This window comes from Pseudophryne corroboree, chromosome 5 (assembly GCF_028390025.1).
Source record: "Pseudophryne corroboree isolate aPseCor3 chromosome 5, aPseCor3.hap2, whole genome shotgun sequence".
Taxonomy (NCBI): domain Eukaryota; kingdom Metazoa; phylum Chordata; class Amphibia; order Anura; family Myobatrachidae; genus Pseudophryne; species Pseudophryne corroboree.
This window is the reverse complement of record NC_086448.1, coordinates 728149238-728175253: the sequence shown is the minus strand read 5'-3', so window position 1 is coordinate 728175253 and position 26016 is coordinate 728149238. Positions and strand designations below refer to the sequence as shown.

The following is a 26016-nucleotide window of genomic DNA, read 5'->3' as shown; positions in this document are numbered from 1 at the left end:
TGCAGGACGTTTCCAAGAGGTGATTCTGTGTTCTCTCTAGATCCCCCAATCCTTGTCACACTTCCCTGGGATTTATTTAAGTTCACAGTGGCCATTACTCGGGTAAACACATATGTGTTGCCTTAATTATCATTTTACTTTCTGTAAATGTTTACAACGCCTTATGATCATTATGTCTGTGAATCTTGTAATAACATTCTCACCATTTACAAATGTAGTTTTTATATTCCATCACTCATCTAAATCAGGGATGTAAACATTTTCTTCAGTACATTAATCCTGTAAAAAGTAAAAAATCTTTTTAAATGATTATTTTTTTTTTTTACATTTTGCTATAGGATACTTATTTCTGTTTGCTCAACCAGCAGAATATATTTTATCCTATTTTGTCTCTTTGCGTTATTTAAAATCTGTTAGTGTTGAGTATTGTGACAAGTACAGTTTATGGCAGTCTATTAATTTAGATTTAGTTTTATACAGTTTATCTGCTAGAATTGTGATGCCATTCTAACAAAATATTGTTTCTACATACTGTACAATACTATGCAAATGTTTTAGGCAGGTGTGGAGAAAATTATGCAAAGTAAGAACGCTTTCACACATAAAAGTGTTAATAGTTTGTTTTTATCAATTAACAAAATGCAAAGTGAATGAACAGGAGAGAAATCACATCAAATATTGATCTGATTTAGACCACCCTTTGCCTTCAAAACAGCATCAATTCTTCTAGGTACACTTGCACAAAGTGAGATTTTGTAGCATTATAGTCAGGTTAACCAATCATACCAAACAGGTTGATAATGATCATCATTTTCATATGTAGGTTGAAACACAGTTATCAACTGAAACAGAAACAGCTGTGTAGGAGGCTTAAAACTGTATGAGGAACAGCCAAACTCTGCTACAATGGTGAGGTTGTGGAATACAGTTTCATGTCACAGGTCATACACCATGGCAAGACTGAGCACAGCAATAAGACACAAGGTAGTTATACTGCATCAGCAAGGTCTCTCCCAGGTAAAGATTTCAAAGCAGACTGGTGTTTCAAGATGTGATGTTCAAGCTCTTTGAAGAAGCACTAAGAAATGGGCAACGTTAAGGACCATAGACGCAGTGGTTAGCCAAGGAAACTTACTGCATCAGATGAAAGACACATCATGCTCACTTCCCTTCGAAATGAAGATGTCCAGCAGTGCCATCAGCTCATAACTGTCAGAAACCAGGTGGACCCAGGTATACCCATCTACTGTTTGGAGAAGTCTGGCCAGAAGTGGTCTTCATGGAAGAATTGCAGCCAAAAAGCCATACCTCCAACATGGAAACAAGGCCAAGCGACTAAACTATGCACGAAAACATATGAACTGGGGTGCAGAAAAATGGCAGCAGGTGCTCTGGATTGAGGAGTCAAATTCTGAAATATTTGGCTGTGACCGAAGGCAGTTTGTTCGCTGAAGGGCTGGACAACAGTACAATAATGAATGTCTGCAGGCAACAGTAAAGAATGGTGGAGGCTCCTTGCAAGTTTGGGGTTGCATTTCAGCAAATTGAGTTGGGGGATTTGGTCAGAATTAATGGTGTCTTCAATGCTGAGAAGTACAGGCAGCTACTTATCCATCATGCACAATACCATCAGGCAGGTGTCTTATTGGCTGCTAAATTTATTCTGCCGCAGGACAATGACCCCAAAAATACAGCAAATATCATTAAGGGCTATCTTCAGCGTAAAGAAGAATGAGAAGTCCTGGAAGTGATGATAGGGCCACCACAGAGCTCTGATCTAAACATCATCAAGTCTGTCTGGGATTATATGAAGAAACTGAAGGATTTGAGCAAGCCTACATCCACGGAAGATCTGTGGATAGTTCTTCAAGATGTTTGGAACAACCTCTAAGCCGAGTTCCTTTAAAAAATTTGTGTAAGTATATCCTAGAAGAATTGATGCATGTTTTGAAGGCAAAGAGTGGTCACACCAAATATTGATTTGATTTAGATTTCTCTCTTGTTCATTCACTTTACATTTTGTTAATTGCTGAAAATAAACTATTAACACTTCTATTTTTGAAAGCATTCTTACTTTGCAGCATTTATTCCACACCTGCCTAAAACTTTTGCACAGTACTGTCCATGTTGCTCATTAAGTGTAGCCCAGCAACAGTACTTTGAAGTGTAACAAAATAAGCAATCAGTGTTCTTGTGCCTCTCTTATAGGCCAAAGTACAGATGTGTCCACTTACACTATTGCTGCAGTTGTGTACTAATACACTATTACGCTTCGTGCGCCAATTACCGTGCAACGTCGCTTGTGCAGAGTCTATTTTCTAGCACAAAAATATGTCGGAGACAAGAAGCCGCTTCATGCTTAATTTGATATGCAACACTTGTACATCTGTGTGCGACATAGTCTGAATCTGTAGACGTAGTGCTACGATGCAGCAACCCGCTGCTTTTTTCATGCCAAGTTCGGTTGTACTACGTATACAGACTCAGTCGCACAGAGATATACAAGTTTCCAAAATCAAATTAATCAGTGCAGTCATATGATGCGGCACCCACTAGCGTCAGAGACCTATTTTTGGCAAAAAAAAGATGCTCTGTGCAAGCTGAGTCGCATGGTATCATGTGGATCGCCACATGGCGTATTAAGGCTAGGTGTGAGAGTACACATCTGTACATGTTCTGTGATGGGTAAAACAAGGTATGCACTTGAGTGTTTTTAATAAAACAGATGTAGCCACGCTCATCATGGCTACATCTAGGCGCATTCGTGTTTTTTTTGCAGTGACCGTCTAAGGCGCGCGCCCTAGACGCTCACTCGCTCCATTCGCATGATTGGGGGTGGCAAAAGACGCAGCTCGGGCCTAGCCTCGCAGAGAGTGCACGTAGACCGCCAGATCTAGCCATGATGAGCGTGGCTACATCTGTACCAATACTATATAGGTAGTGTTCACGCTAGGCTGTTTTAGCAGGGCGCTGCGCCCTGCCCGATTTTTTTTTTTTTTTTTTTAAAGGCAAAATCCGCCCTGCCCCTTTTGCGGCGCCCTGCTAGAACAGCCGCCCGCTTCCTGCCCTCCCAGCGTGTAGCACGGCATCCATTCACGCTATAGGAGAGAGCTGGGGGAAGCCCAGCATATCAGTCGGTGCTGGCACGCCCCCAACAGTCACGTCGCCGGCCCCAGACTCCCCCTATGGCAACGTCTGTGGGCCGTACCGCCCACTAAAATGCCATTTCCATAGCTACACCCCCGTTTCGGGCGCTCACGCAGTTATGTCCCTGGAGTACGGCACCCTGCCCTATTTCATTTCTAGAAGAAACACTACTATAGGATTTCTTTCTGAACTTATGACATATTCAGGACACACATGATTGTGGAGTCTCTTAATTTGATGCTGTTTTCTTTACTGGCTCTTAAATTTGTAACTAAAGACACAGGATAAGGTAAACTATCCATTTCCACTACAAGCCATGGTGGAAAAGAACAAGTGTGACCTACTGTATTTTCACTTGGTAAATTGCTAGTGTGCTCTATTCTATTGTCTCTCCGTAGAGCAAGAATCCACCTCTCCTTTGTTCATCTTTCAAAGAAACAAAATGAGTTGCAGGATATGTGCAGTATGAAAAAACTAAACATGATCATTCACACAGCAGTGAGAGGCCTTGTCACTGAGTTTCGTAACATATGGTTTAGATTGCACTTCTGTTTTTATATTGGCTTTGTAGAATGTATTGACCTATAGAACATGTATTATGAAGACCCATTGACATTTTGTGTTTATAGATGGGAACAGAGGAAGGATCCTCATGGTAGGACCTATTACGTTGATCACAACACAAGGACTACAACATGGGAACGGCCACAGCCTTTACCACCTGGGTAAGCTTTGCTATAAAATCATTCTAACAGTGTTTAGCTAGCTCAGACCATAGACTTTACAATTCTAAATGATTCTAAGGGGTATATGCAATTGCGGTCGAATTCCCGAAATTGTCGAAAAACTGGACTTTTTCGCCAAAAAAAAAAAAATCGACAATGCAATTCAGTACTTTTCGTCAAAAAAACGGACTTTCCAAATTCGACTTTTTGAAATTCGACTTTTGTCAAATTCGACTTTTCTGCAATGGTACAAATGCGGCAATTCGACAAAAGTATATTCAATTGAAGTTTGGAAATTCGACAACAGTGCTTTTAGACAGTAAATTCGTCATTTTCAATCCGTCACACTTTGGTGGGTGAAACTAATAAAAAAAATTTAAAACATGTTTTTTTTGGTGTGTTTTTTATTGGTAATAGCATATCTATTTATATTAGAAGGGATTAGGTACTTGGTTTGTCTTTTTGGGAGGCACAAGTATTATTTATATATTTTTAAAAATATTATTATTATTATTATTTTTTTTTTTTTGATGGAATGGTAAAATCCCGGAAAAAAATGGCGTGGGGTCCCCCCTCCAAAGCATAACCAGCCTCTGGCTCTTCGAGCCGGTCCTGGTTCTAAAAATCCGGGGGAAAAAATGGACAAGGGATCCCCCATATTTTTAAAACCAGCGCCTGGTGCTGGTGCAAAAAATACGGGGGACAAAAAGAGTAGGGGTCCCCCGTATTTTTTACACCAGCATCGGGCTCCACTAGCTGGACAGATAATGCCACAGCCGGGGGTCACTTTTATACAGCGCCCTGCGGCCGTGGCATTAAATATCCAACTAGTCACCCCTGGCCCGGGGTACCCTGGGGGAGTGGGGACCCCTTCAATCAAGGGGTCCCCCCCAGCCACCCAAGGGCCAGGGGTGAAGCCCGAGGCTGTCACCCCCATCCAAGGGCTGCGGATGGGAGGCTGATAGCCTTGAGAAAATGTAAAGAATATTGTTTTTTCCTGTAGTACTACAAGTCCCAGCAAGCCTCCCCCGCAAGCTGGTACTTGGAGAACCACAAGTACCAGCATGCGGGGGGAAAACGGGCCCGCTGGTACCTGTAGTACTACTGGAAAAAAAATACCCAAATAAAACAGGAGACACACACCTTGAGAGTAAAACTTTATTACACACCTGCCGACACACACATACTTACCTATGTTGACCCGCCGACTGCCACGTCTCCTGATCCGACGATCCGGGGTACTGTGAATCAAATTATACTCACCTCAATCCAGTGTCCAGATATAAATCCACGTACTTGGCAAAAAAACAAACCGCATTTACCCGAACCACGGACTGAAAGGGGTCCCATGTTTACACATCAGACCCCTTTCCCCGAATGCCGGGACACCACGTGACTGCTGTCACCGAGGTCCCTTCAGCCAATCAGCGAGCGCAACGTCCTGGCACTCTGCTGATTGGCTGGACGTCTGAGCTGTCAGACAGCGCCTCGCAAAGCCTCTCCATTATACTCAATGGTGGGAACTTTGCGTCAGCGGTGAGGTCACCCGCGGTCAGCGACTGACCGCGGGTAACCCCACCGCTTACGGCAAAGTTCCCACCATTGAAAGTAATGGAGGGAGCTGTGCGATGCGCTGTCTGAGGTCACACGCGCATACAGCCAATCAGGTGAGTGCAACGAAGTAGCGCTTCCCGATTGGCTGAAGGGACCTCGGTGACAGCAGTCACGTGGTGTCCCGGCATTCGGGGAAAGGGGTCTGATGTGTAAACATGGGACCCCTTTCAGTCCGTGGTTCGGGTAAATGCGGTTTGTTTTTTTGCCAAGTACGTGGATTTATATCTGGACACTGGATTGAGGTGAGTATAATTTGATTCACAGGTACACCGGATCGTCGGATCAGGAGACGTGGCAGTCGGCGGGTCAACATAGGTAAGTATGTGTGTGTCGGCAGGTGTGTAATAAAGTTTTACTCTCAAGGTGTGTGTCTCCTGTTTTTTTTGGGTATTTTTTTTCCAGTAGTACCACAGGTACCAGCGGGCCCGGTTTTCCTCCGCATGCTGGTACTTGTGGTTCTCCAAGTACCAGCTTGCGGGGGAGGCTTGCTGGGACTTGTAGTACTACAGGAAAAAACAATATTCTTTACATTTTTCAAGGCTATCAGCCTCCCATCCGCAGCCCTTGGATGGGGGGGACAGCCTCGGGCTTCAACCCTGGCCCTTGGGTGGCTGGGGGGGGGGGACCCCTTGATTGAAGGGGTCCCCACTCCCCCAGGGTACCCCGGCCAGGGGTGACTAGTTGGATATTTAATGCCACGGCCGCAGGGCGCTGTATAAAAGTGACCCCCGGCTGTGGCATTATCTGTCCAGCTAGTGGAGCCCGATGCTGGTGTGTAAAATACGGGGGACCCCTACTCTTTTTGTGCCCCGTATTTTTTGCACCAGGCGCAGAGCCCGGTGCTGGTTTTAAAAATACGGGGGATCCCCTGTCCATTTTCCCCCGGGATTTTAGAACCAGGACCAGCTCGAAGAGCCCGAGGCTGGTTATGCTTTGGAGGGGGGACCCCACGCCATTTTTTTCAGAGTTTTTTCCCGTTTTTACACGTTTTTAAAAAAACGGAACAAATCCGTCAAATCGGACGTTTTTCGGCAGCGTGACTGTAGAATCCGTTTTTTATTGCATATGGTCAATTTCGGCACCCACTTGCCGAAATTAGCCTGTCGAGTTGAAAAACGGCCGATAATTTGCCGCGATTCGCCGCTAATTGCATATACCCCTAAGTATGAAAAAGCACAATATCGCACGTATAACACCAATATAATAAGCTGCTGAATAAAATCCTGATGTGAACTAAAGAGCCCTTCTTGCAAATATGGAAAACACCCTTCGTAAATGGAATTGGATGTTTATCCACTTAATGCTCTGTCAAGATTGCTCTACATATTCCTGGTCCCGAAAAAACTCTACAGTTCCTGCAGTGTAGATTGGAAAAGTTCATCAGATGCTTGTGGATAAGAATTTGGATGATTCCTAAATCTGTAATAGATACATTGGGGCAGATGTATTAAGCCCGGAGAAGGAATAAAGAAGTGATAAAGTTGTGATTAGTGGAAGGTGATAACGCACCAGCCAGTCAGCTCTGAACTGTAATTTTTCAAATCTGTGATGATTGGATGGTGCTTTATCACCTTACACTTATCACTGGTTTATCACTGCTTTATCCCTTCTCTAGGTTCATACATTTGCCCCATTATTTCATAGCCACCCTTAGGCTCAGTGTGTTCTGTGGTACTCTTCTTATAGTTCTAGAGTTTGGGTAGTAATCAAACCTCCACCCACTAATGTGGATTTTGTTTCCTTTTTCATGCCGGGGCTCTGAATTTAAATTGCACTCAACAGTAGCATCTGCCCTAAGGTCATTAAAGAATGGATTTGGAATGTCTATAAATTTGTGCTTTTTTTTCTCTACCCCTACATTTATCCGAAACTCCTTCTCTGGTTTCAATCACAAATCTATTTTTCTTAGGACGTGGTATGGAATTTTGTTCTTTACAGGCATTTTTTTGTATATGGGTTCTTTTAAGATAAATACATCCCAGAGGTGTCTATTTCAGTATTTTTGAACCTCCTCACCTAAAGCAAGCATAACTGTAGTCTCATCCCTCTCCTGCAGACAAGGCACTAGTCCCTCTGCTAGTGACTTCCACCGTTGTTGGTACCTAGTTCCGTCTGATGAAAGCTTTGTTACATTATACCATTGAGTTTTGGGTACTTCTGATCACGCTGTACCTGCTCTTCCCCAGTTTAAGCCATTGGAAATTCCTTGGGAATATAATAGGCCCCACACACTGTAGCTCCACTTCATGAGGCTTTCTCAACATAGAAACGGTGCTATTTTATAATCCCTTGAATTAAGAGGCCTAGGGGTATATTTGCTATAATGTGGGTTTATAGAGGTGGAGATGTTGCACATGGCAACCAATAAGATTCTAGCTATCTTCTTCTGGAATGTGCTAGCTAGATAAATGATAATTTAAAATCTGATGGTTTGCTACGGATCACATCTCCACTTCTAAAAACCTGCACTTTAGTAAATATACCCCCTACACTCTGTTTCATTTTTGGATTAATGTAGAAATCCATTTGTGTGTGATCCAGCTTTTGAGTATGTTATTGGATGGAGAACATTAATCTATGGAAGTTCAGCATATTGCAAGAGAATACAATTTTACACTTTGACAATTTAAACAGATCACAGGCATTTAGCTAAAACAACCTGTTTTCTACTACATCTTCTCAACCTTCTCCTCCAGCAAGGGACCTCTTTATTTTTGTCTTTCTTGTCTTGGAGGTCAAGGCTATGGGTTTATCATATAGCCAGTTATTCTTTTATTCTGTTTTACTGTGACACTCCTAGAATCTAGTGCCTTACGTAGAAACAGAGAATTTGATGGCAGATAAGAACCATCTAGTCTGCCCATGTACATGCACTCACTTACACACTAGGGTTAATTTTTTGTCGGCAGCCAGTTAACCTACCAGTATATTTTTGGAGTGTGGGAGAAAACCCACGCAAGCATGGGGAGAATATACAAACTGCACACAGTTAGGGCCATGGTGGGATCAAACTCATGACCTCAGTGCTGTGAGGCACTAATGCTAACCATTACACCATCTGTACTGCCTTCTTCCCACTGTCTCCAATGTGGACTGTCCTCTCCCTGTAGTATGGTGAAGTACGGCCCTGGGACTTTAGAGAGAAAGCATGGCTTGGAGTCTGCATTTGTCATTCTGCTTTTCCCTGTAAGCTTCTGCTTGCCTGGTATGTCTACCAGACTTGCTGATGGCTGTATGTCTCTTTCCCTATGACGCCTTTTGACAAAGTTTGCCCTAAGAGTAATTATTTCTCTTGTGGCTGCCATACACCATGGGAGAGTGCAGGATTTTTGAATTCTTATAGAGGAATGTTTGACCTATCGTGATCCTTGCTTGGAAGTCTAGTCTGTTCATGACTATTTCTGTCAGTAGTGGTGCATTATCTTGTCTCGCATGCTTTGTGTTGTGTGCACTCTGTTCCATTCCCACTTTTATAACAGCAGTGACTTGACTCCTGCCTTCCAGAGGCTGCTTAGCAGACTCTGCTTTATTCTTCCTTGGCAGTGAGGACAATGGCACTGGTCTGCTCCTTCTGAGTACTGCAGCACTAGCCACCAGGGAAGAGAGATTCCCTTCAGAACAGAGGGTTCCTCATCTATGCAGGGCTCATGTGTTACCTTTTTTGAAAAATCCTTAAAAAAATCTGGGTACGCCAGGGCAACTTAAGTTTGGAAGCTTTACCCCAGGATGACAGTGACGTGGTGCCCAATGTGGACTTTCAGTTTTACTCTCAAGTTGGGGTATGTCAGATTGAAAGAGCACTGATGTCTTATTTCAAGCAGTAGGTCAGTCACTGGATGTCTCATACTGAAATTCTGGAGGTTTATTTAGTATACGTTTCCTTCATATATTCTTGGTCGTATATTTTCATCCATCTATCCTCTTCCTAATGAGGCTTTAGTTTAGTGGAAATACCTGCTTCTGGGTGCCTCCATTTTACAATTGTCTAAGGGCCCTGATTCTGTTGGGGATACAGTAAGGAAGAGCAAGTAACTGTGCACCTGGGCAAAACCATGCTGCACTGCAGGTGTGGAAGATGGAAAATGTGCAGTGAGATTTAGGTTTGAGAGAGTTGTGTCCAAACTAACATCTAAATTGCAGTGTAACAATAAAACGGTCAAGTATTTGTGGGCTACATGCAAAAGCAACCAGTGTTTACCCTGCATGCAAAAATAAAAGTTTGTGCTTCCACCTCTTGCATTTCAACATAGTTTGTCCAGATGCACGGTTTCTTGTTATTTCTTAATTTATTCCCAACTCAGAATCATGCCTTAGATAGTTGTGATGCGGCTTTGAATGCCAGTCATGCGGGGGAGAAAAATTGCTGATATGCTCTTTCTGCCCATCATACCCTGTGGTTCAAGTCCTCAGAAGCAGTTATCGAGCCTAAAACGACTGTGGAATCACTTCCTTTTTCTGTTGGGATCTTATTTGTTCCAGAACTTGATTTAAGACTTTGTTGGGCAATAGTTACTACTTCTTTGTTAATAACCTCAGACATAGGTCCCAGGTTTGGTCCTTTTGTATTTCTGGTGGAGAGAAGAGCAAATCCTTTCGAAGTCAGCCCTCTGTCCCTTGTAGGGATCAGCAGGAAAGGACGTCTGGTTTGGGTAGAAGTAGTCTGCGCAAAGAGCACCTTTCCCACCAAGAATCTCCTGTTGTGGACGTCTGTCTGACTTCACTACATTTACCTGGGTGAGATTTGTTGAGAGTTGAGGATATGTTCTAGATCTCCCTGGCTTCTCTCCCTAACGTTTTTTCACCACAGGTTTCTCCTGAGACATAGCAAAGTGTCTGGCTATGTGTTGACTCTCCATGGGGTTGTCATTCCAGTTCTAGATAGACAAGAGGCTTGGCTTTTACTCCAGTTTCTTCTTAGTGCGGAAATCAGACCAGTCCTTTCGTTTTCGTCCCATTCTGAACCCAGTTCACACCCACATCAGTGGTGCTTATTTGCATATGCCCATAATTGAGGAGCATCAGAGCCTTCTGCAGTTTGTGGTTCAGAACTAAGATTACCAAATCAGGGCGCATTCTCTACCAGTACAATCATTTTATCAAGGGCAGTTCTCCATGTTTGCTTCAGACCCATGTGCTGGACACAGTGCAGATGTTGGAATCCCACAGTTGGATTGTCAATTATAAGAAGTCAAACTTGATTACTACCTAGTGTATAGTTTTCCAGGGGCTCCTATTAAACACACTGCTACAACAGTTGTTTATGTTGGAGAACAATATGTTTTCATTGCAGGATTAGGTAAAGTATTTGCTTCAGCAATAATTACTAAACATCTGTTTATTCTTGGATGAGGGTCCTGGAGAAGGTAGTCTCGACCTTTGAGATGGTCCACTATTTGCGATTTCACTCAAAATAATTTCAGATGTTCTGGCAGTGTTCATTCTGAGTATAGACAATGTAGCAACAGAATTTCTCAGGCAGGAGAATTTTTAATCTGGTCTAATAGTTCCTTCATCTGGAAGTTTTCCTTCAGATAAAAGAAAAGTTAGATCAGCTGACAGAGATATTAGCATCTCGGTTGAACTAAAAGGTCGAAAAGTTCTGTACCAAAACCAAGGTGCTAAATAAAAAGTGGAGAGACCCTCGGCCAGTCATAATTGTGGAGGGTCTGTTTTGTTGGTTTCTGCCATGGCTCGATACGTTAAAAAAAGGTCATTTTCTTAAACTGATAATACAGTGGCTGGCTTTAATGGTTCCTTAGAGCAAAGGGTTTGCCTAAGAAAATTATTCAGTCTGCTGATGGCCAGAAACCTGTTTTCTGTCCAAAAATATCATAGTGTAGGGTCATTCCATGAAAGCAGGGACATAGAGGTGATTTTTCAAAGTTGCCAGATGAATTCAAATGATTGTTTGTTAAGAAAGACAGAAAATGTCCTCAAGATACAATTCCTTCAAAAGAAGATGGGGAAAGATTTGTATTTTGTGTATCCCCAAGTAGATGAAGTTTCATTTGAAATGGTTGTTGTAAAGTTAGCCAAACCAAGAGAAGTTAGAGGGAAGTTTTATTTCTCAAAAAAGCTACCTGTGACAATTGAGTGACCTTCATGTTCTTTACTACTCTATTTAGTTTACATTTGTTTTTGGACACTTCCTACAATGATCTCAGTTATGAACATTTGACTGTGTAACGTTTGTAACTTTTCTGTATTAATTTTTTTTCTGGGAAAGAGATGAGCAAGTCATAACTTTGTCATTACCCCTGTTTTAAAATACATACTCTCTAATACAAACACAGGTATTTTTATTTCCAGACCTTAACAGTTAGCAGAGAAATTTCTTTATCTGTCACAAACATTGCAGCTCTGTCCTGTTCATGTAACGTTTGTTACCAGTTTTCAATCCTCTCTCTCAAAGCATCTAACAATGACAAGATGCCAAGCTTTGCATCAAAATGAAAGCATATCCTGTACCACACAAACAACATTTACTTTGCACAAAATATTCAAAACACATGCTCAAAAAAATATATTTCACATGATCTGTTTAGTTAAAAAGTAACGTTTGTTACCATGGAATGACCCTATAGAAGTTACTCATCACTTTGTATGAGAGGAAATGGATTTTTCTCTTATGTCCTAGAGGTTGCTGGGTACTCCGTAAGGACCATGGGGTATAGACGGGATCCGCAGGAGACATGGGCACTATAAAGAACTTTAGAATGGGTGTGCACTGGCTCCTCCCGCTATGCCCCTCCTCCAGACCTCAGTTAGATCCTGTGCCCAGAGGAGACTGGGTGCATTACAGGGGAGCTCTCCTGAGTTTCTCTGAAAAAGAATTTTGGGGGTAATTACAAGTTGATCGCAGCAGGATTTTTTATAGCAATTGGGCAAAACCATATGCACTGCATGGGAGGCAGATATAACATTTGCAGAGAGAGTTAGATTTGGGTGGGTTATTTTATTTCTGTGCAGGGTAAATACTGGCTGCTTTATTTTTACACTGCAAATTAGATTGCAGATTGAACACACCCCACCCAAATCTAACTCTCTCTGCACATGTTATATCTGCCTCCCCTGCAGTGCGCATGGTTTTTCCCAATTGCTAACAAAAATTCTGCTGCGATCAATTGGAATTACCCGCTTTGTTAGGTTTTTTATTTTCAGGGAGCACTGCTGGCAACAGGCTCCCTGCATCGTGGGACTGAGGAGAGAGAAGCAGACCTACTTAAATGATAGGCTCTGCTTCTTAGGCTACTGGACACCATTAGCTCCAGAGGGAGTCTGAACGCAGGTCTCACCCTCGCCGTTCGTCCCAGAGCCGCGCCGCCGTCCTCCTCGCAGAGCCGGAAGATAGAAGCCGGGTGAGTATAAGAAGAAAGAAGACTTCAAAGGCGGCAGAAGACTTCAGATCTTCTATGAGGTAACGCGCAGCGGTAACGCTGAGCGCCATTGCTCCCACACACTACACACACTGCAGGCACTGATGGGTGCAGGGCGCAGGGGGGGTGCCCTGGGCAGCAATAAACCTCTAGGACTGGCTCATATGAATATATAGGCTGCGGAGGCAGTATATTTTATAATCCCCCGTCAGTATAAATAAATTTGAGCGGGACCGAAGCCCGCCGCTGAGGGGACGGAGCTTGATCTCGCAGCACTAATCAGCGCCATTTTCTCCACAGCACACTGCAGAAGCTGGCTCCCCGGACTCTCCCCTGCTGAACACGGTGACAGAGGGCAAAAAAGAGGGGGGGGGGGGCACTTGTTAGGCGCAGTGAGTGTATAGATTTATCTATATGATTATATAAAAGCACTGTTTAGCTGGGAATTTTGTTTCCAGTGTTATTGGCGCTGGGTGTGTGCTGGCATACTCTCTCTCTGTCTCACCAAAGGGCCTTATTGGGGGAACTGTCTCCATATATATATATAAATATATTTATATATACAATCCCTGTGTGTGTGGGGGGTGTCGGTACACCTGTGTCGGCATGTCTGAGGCGGAAGGCTCTTCTAGAGAGGAGGTGGAGCAGATGATTGTGGTGTCTCCGTCGGCAACGCCGACACCTGATTGGTTGGACATGTGGAATGTTTTAAATGCAAATGTGACCTTGTTACATAAGAGATTGGACAAAGCAGAGTCCAGGGATAATACGGGGAGTCAATCAATGGCTTTGACGGTGTCACAGGACCCTTCAGGGTCTCAAAAACGTCCCCTATCCCAAATAGCAGACACTGATACCGACACGGATTCTGACTCCAGTGTCGACTACGATGATGCAAGGCTACACCCAAGGGTGGCAAAAAGTATTCATTATATGATTATTGCAATAAAAGATGTTTTGCATATCACAGATGACCCCTCTGTCCCTGACACGAGGGTACACATGTTTAAGGAAAAGAAACCTGAGGTAACATTTCCCCCATCTCATGAGCTGAACGCATTATTTGAAAAAGCTTGGGAAACTCCAGACAAAAAACTGCAGAATCCGAAAAGAGTTCTTATGGCGTTTCCTTTCCCGGCACAGGACTGGGTACGGTGGGAATCCTCGCCCAGGGTGGACAAAACTTTGACGCGCTTATCCAAAAAGGTGACGCTACCGTCCCCAGACACGGCAGCTCTCAAAGATCCTGCTGATCGCAGACAGGAAACGACTTTAAAATCAATTTATACACATATTGGTGCTTTACTCAGACCGGCTATAGCATCGGCTTGGGTCTGTAGCGCGGTAACAGCTTGGACAGATACCTTGTCAGCTGATATTGATACCCTAGATAGGGATACCATTTTGTTGACTTTAGGTCACATCAAAGATGCAGTCTTATATATGAGAGACGTCGGACTACTAGGTTCAAGGGCCAACGCGATGGCGGTCTCGGCTAGGCGAGCACTGTGGACCCGCCAATGGACGGGTGATGCCAACTCAAAGAGGCATATGGAAGTTTACCTTACAAGGGTGAAGTTTTATTTGGGGAAGGTCTCACGGACCTAGTTTCCACAGCTACCGCGGGTAAATCTACCTTTTTGCCTTATGTTCCCCCACAGCAAAAGAAAACTCCACAGTATCAGATGCAGTCCTTTCGGTCGCATAAGTCCAGAAGAGGTCGGGGCTCTTCCTTCCTCGCCAGAGGTAGAGGGAAAAGAATGCCTGCTACAGCCAGTTCCCAGGAACAGAAGTCCTCCCCGGCTTCTACTAAATCCACCGCATGACGCTGGGGCTCCACTGAGGGAGGCCGCACCGGTGGGGACACGTCTTCGACTCTTCAGCCAAGTCTGGGTTCAGTCGGACGTGGATCTTTGGGCGATGGAAATTGTATCCCAGGGCTACAAGCTGGAATTCGAAGACGTGCCTCCTCGTCGATTCTTCAAATCGGCTTTACCAGCTTCTCCCCCAGAGAGGGAGATCATTTTAGCTGCAATTCAAAAGCTGTGTCAACATCAAGTGATTATCAAGGTTCCCCTAACACAACAGGGGAAAGGGTACTATTCAACCCTATTTGTGGTCCCGAAACTGGATGGCTCGGTTACACCCATTCTAAATCTAAAATCCCTGAACCTGTTCTTTAAAAAGGTTCAAGTTCAAGATGGAATCGCTCAGGGCAGTCATCTCCAGCCTGGAAGGGGGGGATTTTATGGTGTCATTAAACATAAAGGATGCATACCTTCACGTCCCCGTATATCCTCATCAGGCATACCTGAGATTCGCTGTACAGGACTGTTATTACCAGTTTCAGACGTTGCCGTTTGGGCTTTCCACGGCCCCGAGGATGTTCACCAAGGTAATGATGGTGCTCCTACGCAAGCAAGGAGTCACAATTATCCCATACTTGGACGATCTCCTGATAAAAGCGAGATCAAAGGAACAGTTGCAGAAAAGCGTGTCGCTCTCCCTGGGAGTGCTACAGCAACATGGATGGATTCTAAATCTACCAAAGTCGCAGTTGGTTCCAACGACTCGGCTGTCTTTCTTAGGCATGATTCTGGACACAGAACGAAAGAGGGTTTTTCTCCCGAGGGAAAAAACACAAGGAACTCCAGAACATAAGAGACCTGTTAAAACCGAAAAGAGTGTCAGTCCATCAATGCACTTGAGTACTGGGGAAAATGGTGGCGACCTACGAGGCCATCCCCTTCGGCAGGTTTCATGCGAGGACGTTTCAGTGGGACCTTCTGGACAAGTGGTCCAGGTCCCACCTTCAAATATATCAGAAAATAACTCTGTCCCCCAGGGCCAGGGTGTCTCTGCTGTGGTGGCTCCAGACTGCTCACCTTCTAGAGGATCGCAGGTTCGGCATTCAGGACTGGGTTCTGGTGACCACGGGCGCGAGCCTCCGAGGGTGGGGAGCAGTCGCACAAGGAAGGAATTTTCAGGGACTGTGGTCAAGCCAGGAGGCTTGTCTACACATCAACATACTGGAATTGAGGGCCATATACAACGGCCTACGACAAGCGGAGAATATTCTTCGTGACCTACCGGTTCTGATTCAATCAGACAACGTCACAGCCGTGGCTCATGTAAACCGCCAAGGCGGGACAAGGAGCAGAGTGGCAATGGCGGAAGCCACCAGGATTCTGCGCTGGGCAGAAAATCACGTAAGCGCTCTGTCAGCGGTATTCATTCCAGGAGTGGACAACTGGGAAGCAGACTTCCTCAGCAGACACGATCTCCATCCAGGAGAGTGGGGACTTCATCAAGAAGTTTTTGCAGAGATAACAAGTCTTTGGGGACTTCCTCAAATAGACATGACGGCGTCACGCCTCAACAAGAAGCTTCGGAGGTATTGTGCCAGGTCAAGGGACCCTCAGGCAGTAGCGGTGGACGCTCTCGTGACACCATGGGTGTTTCAGTCGGTCTATGTGTTCCCTCCTCTTCCTCTCATCTCAAAGATACTGAGAATCATAAGGCGAAAAAGAGTGCAGACAATACTCATTGTTCCAGATTGGCCTCGAAGGGCCTGGTATTCAGATCTTCAGGAGCTGCTCATAGAAGATCCATGGCCTGTTCCTCTCAGGGAGGACCTGTTGCAGCAGGGGCCCTGCGTGTTCCAAGACTTACCGCGGTTACGTTTGACGGCATGGCGGTTGAACACCAAATCCTAGCTGGGAAGGGTATTCCGGAAGAAGTCATCCCTACTCTGATAAAGGCTAGGAAGGAGGTGACGGCGAAACATTATCACCGTATCTGGAGGAAGTATGTATCTTGGTGTGAAGCCAAGAATGCTACTACGGAAGACTTCCACTTGGGCCGGTTTCTCCACTTTCTACAGACTGGAGTGGATATGGGCCTAAAGTTAGGCTCCATTAAGGTACAGATTTCGTCCCTTTCTATATTCTTCCAGCAAGAATTGGCTTCTCTCCCAGAAGTCCAGACTTTTGTAAAGGGAGTGCTGCACATCCAGCCTCCTTTTGTGCCCCCAGTGGCACCATGGGACCTTAACGTGGTGTTACAGTTCCTAAAATCTCACTGGTTTGAGCCTCTACAAACTGTTGAGTTAAAATTTCTCACTTGGAAGGTGGTCATGTTGTTGGCCTTGGCATCTGCAAGGCGGGTGTCTGAATTAACGGCCTTGTCTCATAAGAGCCCCTATCTCATTTTCCATGTGGATAGAGCAGAGTTGAGGACTCGTCCTCAATTTTTGCTTAAGGTGGTGTCATCGTTTCATATGAACCAACCTATTGTGGTGCCTGTGTCTACGGGAGATTTGGAGGATTCCAAATCCTTTGATGTAGTCAGGGCCTTTAAAATTTACGTAGCCAGGACGGCTCGAATTAGGAAAACAGAAGCTCTGTTTGTACTGTATGCAGCCAACAAGGTTGGCGCTCCTGCTTCTAAGCAGACTATTGCTCGCTGGATCTGTAACACGATTCAGCAGGCTGATTCTACGGCTGGATTGCCGGTACCAAATTCGGTAAAGGCCCATTCCACTAGGAAGGTGGGCTCTTCTTGGGCGGCTGCCTGAGGCGTCTCGGCTTTACAGCTTTGCCGAGCAGCTACTTGGTCGGGTTCAAACACTTTTGCTAAATTCTACAAGTTTGATGCCCTGGCTGATGAGGACCTTATGTTTGCTCAATCGGTGCTGCAGAGTCATCCGCACTCTCCCGCCCGGTTTGGAGCTTTGGTATAATCCCCATGGTCCTAACGGAGTACCCAGCATATTCTATGACGTAAGAGAAAATAAGATTTTAAACCTACCGGTAAATCTTTTTATCCTAGTCCGTAGAGCAGGGCTGGCCAAACCGGTCCTCGAGATCTACCAACAGTTCATGTTTTCCAGGCCTCCTGGAGATCTGTAGAATTGTCAGTTAGGAATGAATGCAGCACATCTTAATTAGTAATGACTACACCTGTGCACCAGCTAGGTGGTCTGGAAAATGTGTACTGTTGGTAGATCTCGAGGACTGGTTTGGCCAGCCCTGCCGTAGAGGATACTGGGCGCCCGTCCCAGTGCGGACATATTTCTGCATGACTTGTATATAGTTGTTGCTTACATAAGGGTTATGTTACAGTTAAGATCAGTCGTTGACTGATATTGTTTGTTCATACTGTTAAGTGGTTGCGTATATTCCAGGTTATGCGGTGTGGATGGTGTGGGCTGGTATGAATCTTGCCCTTAGATTACCAAAATCCTTTCCTCGTACTGTCCGTCTCCTCTGGGCACAGTTTCTTTAACTGAGGTCTGGAGGAGGGGCATAGAGGGAGGAGCCAGTGCACACCCATTCTAAAGTTCTTTATAGTGCCCATGTCTCCTGCGGAGCCCGTCTATACCCCATGGTCCTTACGGAGTACCCAGCATCCTCTTCGGACTAGGAGAAAAAAGATTTACCAGTAGGTTTAAAATCTTATTATTTAAGTTGTCCACGTACTTTTGTTCTTACAGAAGACTATGGGTGTTGGGTTGAGACTTCGTTCCCTGATGCTTCAGGTTTCTGCTCTTTTGTTTTTCTTTTATAGATTGCTGGCCCTATTAATAGAAGTCCAGATGTTTTTTAGGGGAATATTGCTTGTGCTACCTCCATATGTGACTCAGTTAGGTTCCTGGGATCTTATTATGGTGTTGAATGTCTTGCAGCATTCTACCTCTGATCATCAGATTCAGTGTACCTGCTTTTTTGGTCATTTCATCAGCTCAGGGAGTTTTAGAGATGCGTTCTAGGTCTCTCTCATTTTATTTGAGGATGGGGCTGTCCTTCGTACCAACCATCCTTTTTATCCAAGAGTGGTCTCCTGGTTTCATATTAATCAAGATATGGTTTTTCAACTACAACCCTCTACAGATAAAGAGGACTCTGATTAGGGCTTTGCAACCTTAGTTCGGAGGACAGGTCATGTCCACAAGATATGGTCTTTGTCTTCTATGATGCTCAGAAAAGTAGTTGGTTTGATTCCAAGATCATTGCTAGGTGGATTACTTCCACCATTCATTAGGCTTTCAGTTTGTCTGGGCAGCCTGTCCCTAAAAATCTCTTCTTTACCAGATCGGTGTCAGCTGAGCAGCTGTGTAGGTTTGCTAGCTGGTTGTCTGTTCATTCGTCAATAGATTGTACAGGTTTTAGTATTTACTTCTAGGCATGCCACATTGAAGGTGACCAAGGTAAAATTTTTAAGTCCGAGGGAATGAGGGGGAGTGGGCACTGACAGTTTGTTCTTTACTCTTTTGTTCAGTTTGTTTCATGTTTTCTTCCTTCTCCTCCATTCTTCTTTCTTCTTTTATACTGGGGGGCTTGGTTAAATGTAAGTGATATGCTTCCTGCAGACATGCAGTGTAGGGGGGAGGCGCTACATATGACCATTTTAGATGACCTCACTTTAATGTTTTTGTCTCTCTCCTAATCTTTTATGCAAATGACACTTTAGAGAACGAAGACAGTTCCTGGGAGTTTGAATCCCAATCATCTCCTGCATGTCTGTGTGTCATTGTTTTGAATTAGAAATGCTCTAATCCTTGTTAAATGCACCTAAGGACTCGTTACATACAAGCGTTATTTTAAAGAATTTAATACATGTTATCAAAGCCAATTCACTGTGCAGTGATGCGGATTTCAAACTTTTAAAAACAAGGACAAAATCATGCGAGCACAGAGAAATGCCCATCTTTACAAGCCCTAAAAATACCAAACATTTCTGTGTCTTTCAGTTGGGAAAGAAGGGTTGACGACCGTGGAAGAGTTTACTATGTTGACCATAACACCAGAACCACGACATGGCAGAGGCCTACCATGGAGTCTGTCCGAAATTTTGAGCAGTGGCAGTCGCAACGTAATCAACTCCAGGGAGCTATGCAGCAGTTCAACCAGCGATACCTCTATTCGGTAATTCTGATCTGTATTTGTACATTGTTACAGCGTTCAGGTATATAGGCTTACCATACTATCCCTTTAATCCGGGACACCTAATGGTTTACACAGGTTCTGTGGTCCATGACTAACAGTACCCACAGTACCAGGGAAAGGCCGTAAATCATATAATAAGGATTACAATAAAGACATACTGTAGAGAATAAAATATACAATTACCTGCATTGAGTAAACCTTTCTACAGTCTAAAGATGCTGATTCTGCTTAGAACATGCTGTGTTCCTTCCATATTCCTGCATACCAGTGACATCCTCTGTCTGAGTAGTTCAGCATGTACTGATCACCTGATTGGTACAATAATACCATGTGACCTGTGGCTGGAAGTTGTAGTTATGCTTCTGATGTAACATTATGGCATAGGATTACACCCCTCCAAAAGGTCAGGAACCTGGGTTGGCAGCAGCTAAATTTCACAAACCAGAATTCTAGGGATAATGTGTGTTTACCTTGTTCCCAGACCTGAAGAGTGTAGACTCATCCGATTTCTTGGATTGACTTCAGTCTGAACTGCACATCTCTAATTGTAATATTTCTGCTGTTCAATTGTAGGCATCAATGTTATCAGCAGAGAATGATCCACTGGGACCTCTGCCACCAGGTTGGGGTAAGAGAGTATTACAGCGGTATTTATGAACCTCTCTGAAGTATGGGCATGTGGCAAGACAATATATCTGTTTTCTAGAAAGAAGAGTGGACTCTACGGATCGAGTGTATTTTGTGAATCATAATACAAAAACAACTCAGTGGGAAGATCCTCGAACTCAAGGGTAAGGCTGTCCTAACATATTTTCTGCCCCTGGGTTATTTGATAGAATTGTCTCATCACATTGCTTCATTCCATGTTCCAGTTCAGGAAAAGTGGTGGTGTCATTTATTAATTAAACGCCAACATTTCACCTACTGCTGTACACATACAGAAACAAATCATTCCTATCTCTGTATTTGGTATAAACCACAGGAACAGGCTATGGCATGTAACAACTGACACATGGCTACCCTGCAGACTCTGCTTCTTATATAGAATGGACTTGTCACTGATGACTTCAAAGAGGCACAGGGCATGAGGCCATTGTGCGCAGAATACTGTATTGTGAATTCATACCCCACTTTCTCATGAAGTCCTGAAGAAAGCTGCCTCCAATGTGTGTACAACATAGAGATGAGCACAACTGATAGAAATTACAAACCACATTATTTGTTATACGTATTTACCTCAAATATGCAATTAGCGTTTATGGATAAAGGGAGCACTTGTCACATGCTATGGAAAGCCTCTACCAGATTAAAGTTGGCCTTGGAGAGGTACAGGTGTGGAATGAGCAGTTCTTTCTCCTTTCCTCCAGAAACCTTTTCCACGCTATTTCTGCTCACTAATGGAGACTGCTGTTCTAGAGCAGGGTGGGAGGAGCAGATTAGCATGCTGGCCAGGCTGTTTATCATACTAAACTGCCTTATTAGCGTAATAGCTGGAGAGTGACTGCTCAACCTAGAAGAAAAGTTCAGTCACTGTCCTAAGTACGTATATGTTTAAATATATTTTAAAACTGAGCTACAGTACTTACTTTGGACCTTCTACAAAGGCCTTAATGGCTGATTTCAAGTGAACTATATTGTGCAATATTTCAACCCTCAAAATATCCAGAGATTACCCCATACTGTAGTAAGCTATTTAGTACTGCAGCAGTTTCCAGTAAGGTCCGCAGTGCTTACACATAATGCTAGAGAGATTTCGTTTTCTTTTGAGTTGCATGAAATCTAGTATCCAGTTGCTTGCTCTATGCCCCTCATTCCAAGTTGATCGCTCGCTGCCGTTTTTCGCAGCACAGCGATCAGGTTACGACTGCGCATGTGTATGCACCGCAATGCGCACGCGCGTCGTATGGGTACAAACCGCATCGTTGCTGTGCAATGCTTCTAGCGACAAAGCCATTCGTACAGCCGATCGCAAGGAGATTGACAGGAAGAGGGCGTTTATGGGTGTCAACTGACCGTTTTCTGGGAGTGGTAGGAAAAACGCAGGCGTGTCCAGGCATTTGCAGGGCGGGTGTCTGACGTCAATTCTGGGACCGGAAAGGCTGAAGTTATCGCAAGGCCTGAGTAAGTTCAGACCTACTCTGAAACTGCAAAAAACATTTTCGTCCGCTCGGCTGCACATGCGATCGCACACTTGCAAAGCGAAAATACACTCCTCCATGGGCGGGGACTATCTGATCGCTGCTCTGCAAAAAATAGCTAGCGAGCGTTCAACTCGGAATGAGGGCCTATAGCCAGTTGTCTAAACAATGTCTGCTGTCCCTGAGATGATATAGGTTTTCCTATGATTCCCAAATTTCAATTTGTGTTTCATTTCTTTGGGAACGTAAAGCGCAGTGGAATAATATTAGTAGTAAATATTATTTAAATGTTCTGTGTATACATACTAATAAACAATAATACATTCTTCTAATACAATAATTAGGAGATAAATAATTACAGTATATAGTTTTGTGTATTTTTTATTTTATTTTTTAATCTTGTGTTGAGAAAGGCTTCCTGTTAATGGTTACTCCCTCCCCACAGTTTACAAAATGAGGACCCTTTACCAGAGGGCTGGGAAATCCGGTACACAAGAGAGGGAGTAAAGTACTTTGTAGATCACAACACAAAGACCACTACTTTCAATGACCCCCGGACTGGAAAGTCGTCAGTGTAAGTAATGGGAAGTATGATCACCAGTCAAGTCCAAGCTGGATTACATCTAGTGTTAATAAATAGTCTAAGCACAAAGCTTAGGAACACACAAGTGTTTTTTGTTGTAGTTTTGTCAACCTCAAAAAATGATGATCAGAGCTGCAAAACTGCTGTTTTTTTCTTCTTCTTTTTTTAGGCCAGCAGTTTAGTCGCTGACCATTTTTTAAGTCACTTGTGAACTGCTATAACAAAAAAAAAAAAGATGCATGATTTCCCTAGCAGCAATAGCAATACGTTGTGTGCTTGCTCTTGTCGAGTAATGCAATTCGCTCACCGCCATAACTACACCTGTGTGTTCCAGGCCTAACGCGTAACAATGGTTGCTATGCACATCTTTATAACGGGGTTATGCACTTACCATACACGTGCCATGTAGAAAGGACATAGGTAACCAGTTTATTCACGCTATGTTTTATTGTGAAGAATATACATAGAGCACATGTATATCTCTTCATTTGCTGTCTGTAAAACATTTTATTTTTCTGTTTGGCTCATTCCATCAGCTGCTTTGTTTCACACTGACATTTTCATCTCCTCTGTGTTTGGAAACTGGCACAAGCTGCTTTCATTGAAATCTGACAGTCTTTTTATTTAATTTTTGGCAGTATATAAAATCCACAGAAATGTAGAGTGTAAAAAAATAATTCCCAATTATGCAGAAAATTATGATCAACATTGAATTTATCTTAATGAACTAGTAGTTGAAGACTAGGAGCCAGTCATCTGGTAACTGAGCAACTGAAAGCAAGTAATAACTTAATGGTAAATTTACTAAGGTGGGAGTTTTTTTTTAGAACTGGTGATGTTGCCCATAGCAACCAATCAGATTCGATCTCTTATTATGTTCTAGAAGCAGCTAGATAGTTGTTAAGTAGAATCTGATTGGTTGCTATGAGCAGCATCACCATTTCTAAAAAAAACTCCCACCTTGTAAATTTATTCCCTAGAGGCAGATTTATCATTTATCAGCTTACTGTCATTCATATCATAACGCCCGTCCTTATGGGGCCCATACATCTACAGGCTGTTTCATCATTCTGACGGTGCAATGTCAAACATCAATGATTGCCGATCTGTTGGGGAATCTGTAAAGAAAAAAAACAAAACCCTAAATATTAAAAATCCCCAACTCATTGATACCAATAATTTTTGGGTCGAGATTCTGTGAATCAAGGCTTTAAAACATGTTGGATTTACCGGATCTTCAGACCCAGGCATTGGGAGAACAGGGAACTCCCCCGATATGCCACGGATGTATGGGCCCTATTAGACACCAAGGAATTGGATTGTGTAAAACAAATTGTTTCACCACTATAATAAACTCGCCTATACTGGTAAATAATAACTAATGACAATTGATAGCTACTTTATCAAGACATCTAAAAATATACTACCATGGGTTAATGCTGAATTACCACACTAACTGGGCTATTCAATTTACCCCGTCACTGTCGGGTGATAAGTCTTGCTGAGGGTGGGGGTGCTATCTAATTGGCCCAGATAAGCCGGCGCGTGCCGTGGCTTATCGGGGATTTTGCAAAATCCCGATTACAGCCCCGTTTTCATCCGAAAACGAGGCTAGTTCACCCATTAACACACAGGTTTCACAGAACCTGTGTGTTTACGGCTGTAACAGCACGTTTTACCGGCCGAGCTAATCAAATAGCCCAACCGCAACACCCAAAGAAACATCGGGGGATTTTTTACTCCTTATGTCTCTTCGGGGCAAATTGAAAACTGATAAAATCATTAAATTCCATAAAAATAAATAACAATCTACCAAAACGCAATTCCTAATTCCTATTTGTTTAGTACTGTAAGCTAAGTACGAACCTGGCTGACGAATCGGCTGGTCCGTTGACCTATCTGACGAATGGTAAGTGCATACGCACTTTCCAGTTGTCCGCCTGATGTCACAATTGGGTGGGCATTTAAAATGTGCCCACCCAGTTGAGATGTCAGTTACTGGCGATCCCTGCAGCAACGCCCATACACACAGCCAGATGCGACGATATATCTAGATTTATCGACCAACATCTGTGCTGCAGGGCCGACACGATATGTCTGTGAATGTCGTCGTTCACAGACATGTAGAGGTACACACCTGCCAACGGGCTCGCGATATATCGGCTGTTCGATTGGAGCACTAGGTAAAATGGAAAAAAAAAATTGCATAGACCAAGTGACCCTTTTTATGTAAATAAATAGTTCATATAAAGTTGCTCTTCCTTATGTCAATGGAAATAAGAAAGTAGAAATAGCACTTATATCCATGAAGAATATCTATTTTCTATTCAGCATTTTCCAATTCAGTTTGTCAGAAAGACTGAATGTGCGTAGGAATAGGAATGCCCAGACGACATTATTCTGCACTTTTCATTCATGAAATGTCATTCTCCTTGTTTTCTCCAGTTGGATATATTCAGCAGTAAAATGAAGTTTGAATGACAGATTGTTCTAGACTTTTTTGAAAATCTATACTCTATCTTTTAGTGTTTAGTATTCGCCTTATGAGTTCTACTGTTTAATATCTTCATAAAAAATAACTGGGCATGGGACTTTGACATAAGTGACAGCCAGGGTCACGGCTGCACTGAAATAAACACTTACACTTTCCTGGAAGCATAAACTGGAAAACCACTATGTATGGATCAGACCTGAGCTGTAACTAGTTTCAGTTAACATACAGTATGGGGCAGTTATTGAGTCACTCTGAGAGCCATGCTAATTGCTCTAATACTCAGCTGATTTTTGCTAGTAGCTTTACAGAATGTTCATGGAAATCATTAAACCCAAGGATTACATTGTTCATATAAGAAGAAAAAGTATGTATTAATTGTATTAAGAGTCAACTTTTCACCAGCTCTATTTTACATATATAATATGAATTGTAGGTAGTAATGAATATTTATTTGAAATTACCCATCTAGCATAGGGCTTTACAGAGAACGCAGTCTGGGGAAGTAACTCAAAGTAGCTACATCCCTCTTCACCGCACCTCTGATCTACCTCTAGTATAACTGCTACAGAACAGACCCATACATCATGTACATATATGTCTTCATACACCTAGCCTCAATACGCCATGTGGCGCGAGATGCCTGGCATGAATGAGACGTGCAGATGATTGTAGCATCATGCACTCAAATGTGCATCTTAATTTAACATAACTGCTTCATGAGACTGCACTGATTAATTTAAGATACACTTGTATATCTGCTGTAGTCAGTGTATATAATTTGTAGTCTGTTTGCAACAGAGTCTGAATCTGTTTGTGAAGCACAACAGAACTAGGCGTGAAAAAAAATCTGAGGCTGCCGCATCTTAGCGCTTCGTATACAGACTCAGACGCACACAGATGTAAAACTGCAACATATCAGTGCAGTCTCACGAAGTGGTTTTGTGGCATCACATTGCGATTAAGACGCACATTCACGCAAAAAAGATGCTCGA

The 26016-nt window shown here is 43.4% G+C and overlaps 1 protein-coding gene across 2 annotated transcripts in view; it reads left to right on the top strand.

Moving 5' to 3' along the window:
* The window catches only part of WWP1 (WW domain containing E3 ubiquitin protein ligase 1), a 340005-nt gene that overhangs the window by 256502 nt on the left and 57487 nt on the right, over positions 1-26016 (top strand). For both annotated transcript variants that reach the window (XM_063924044.1, XM_063924045.1), the window contains exons 9-13: positions 3777-3872; positions 19614-19788; positions 20383-20437; positions 20516-20600; positions 22393-22521. In XM_063924044.1, the coding sequence (XP_063780114.1) occupies positions 3777-3872; positions 19614-19788; positions 20383-20437; positions 20516-20600; positions 22393-22521 (540 nt within the window). The remainder of the gene's footprint in view (positions 1-3776; positions 3873-19613; positions 19789-20382; positions 20438-20515; positions 20601-22392; positions 22522-26016) is intronic.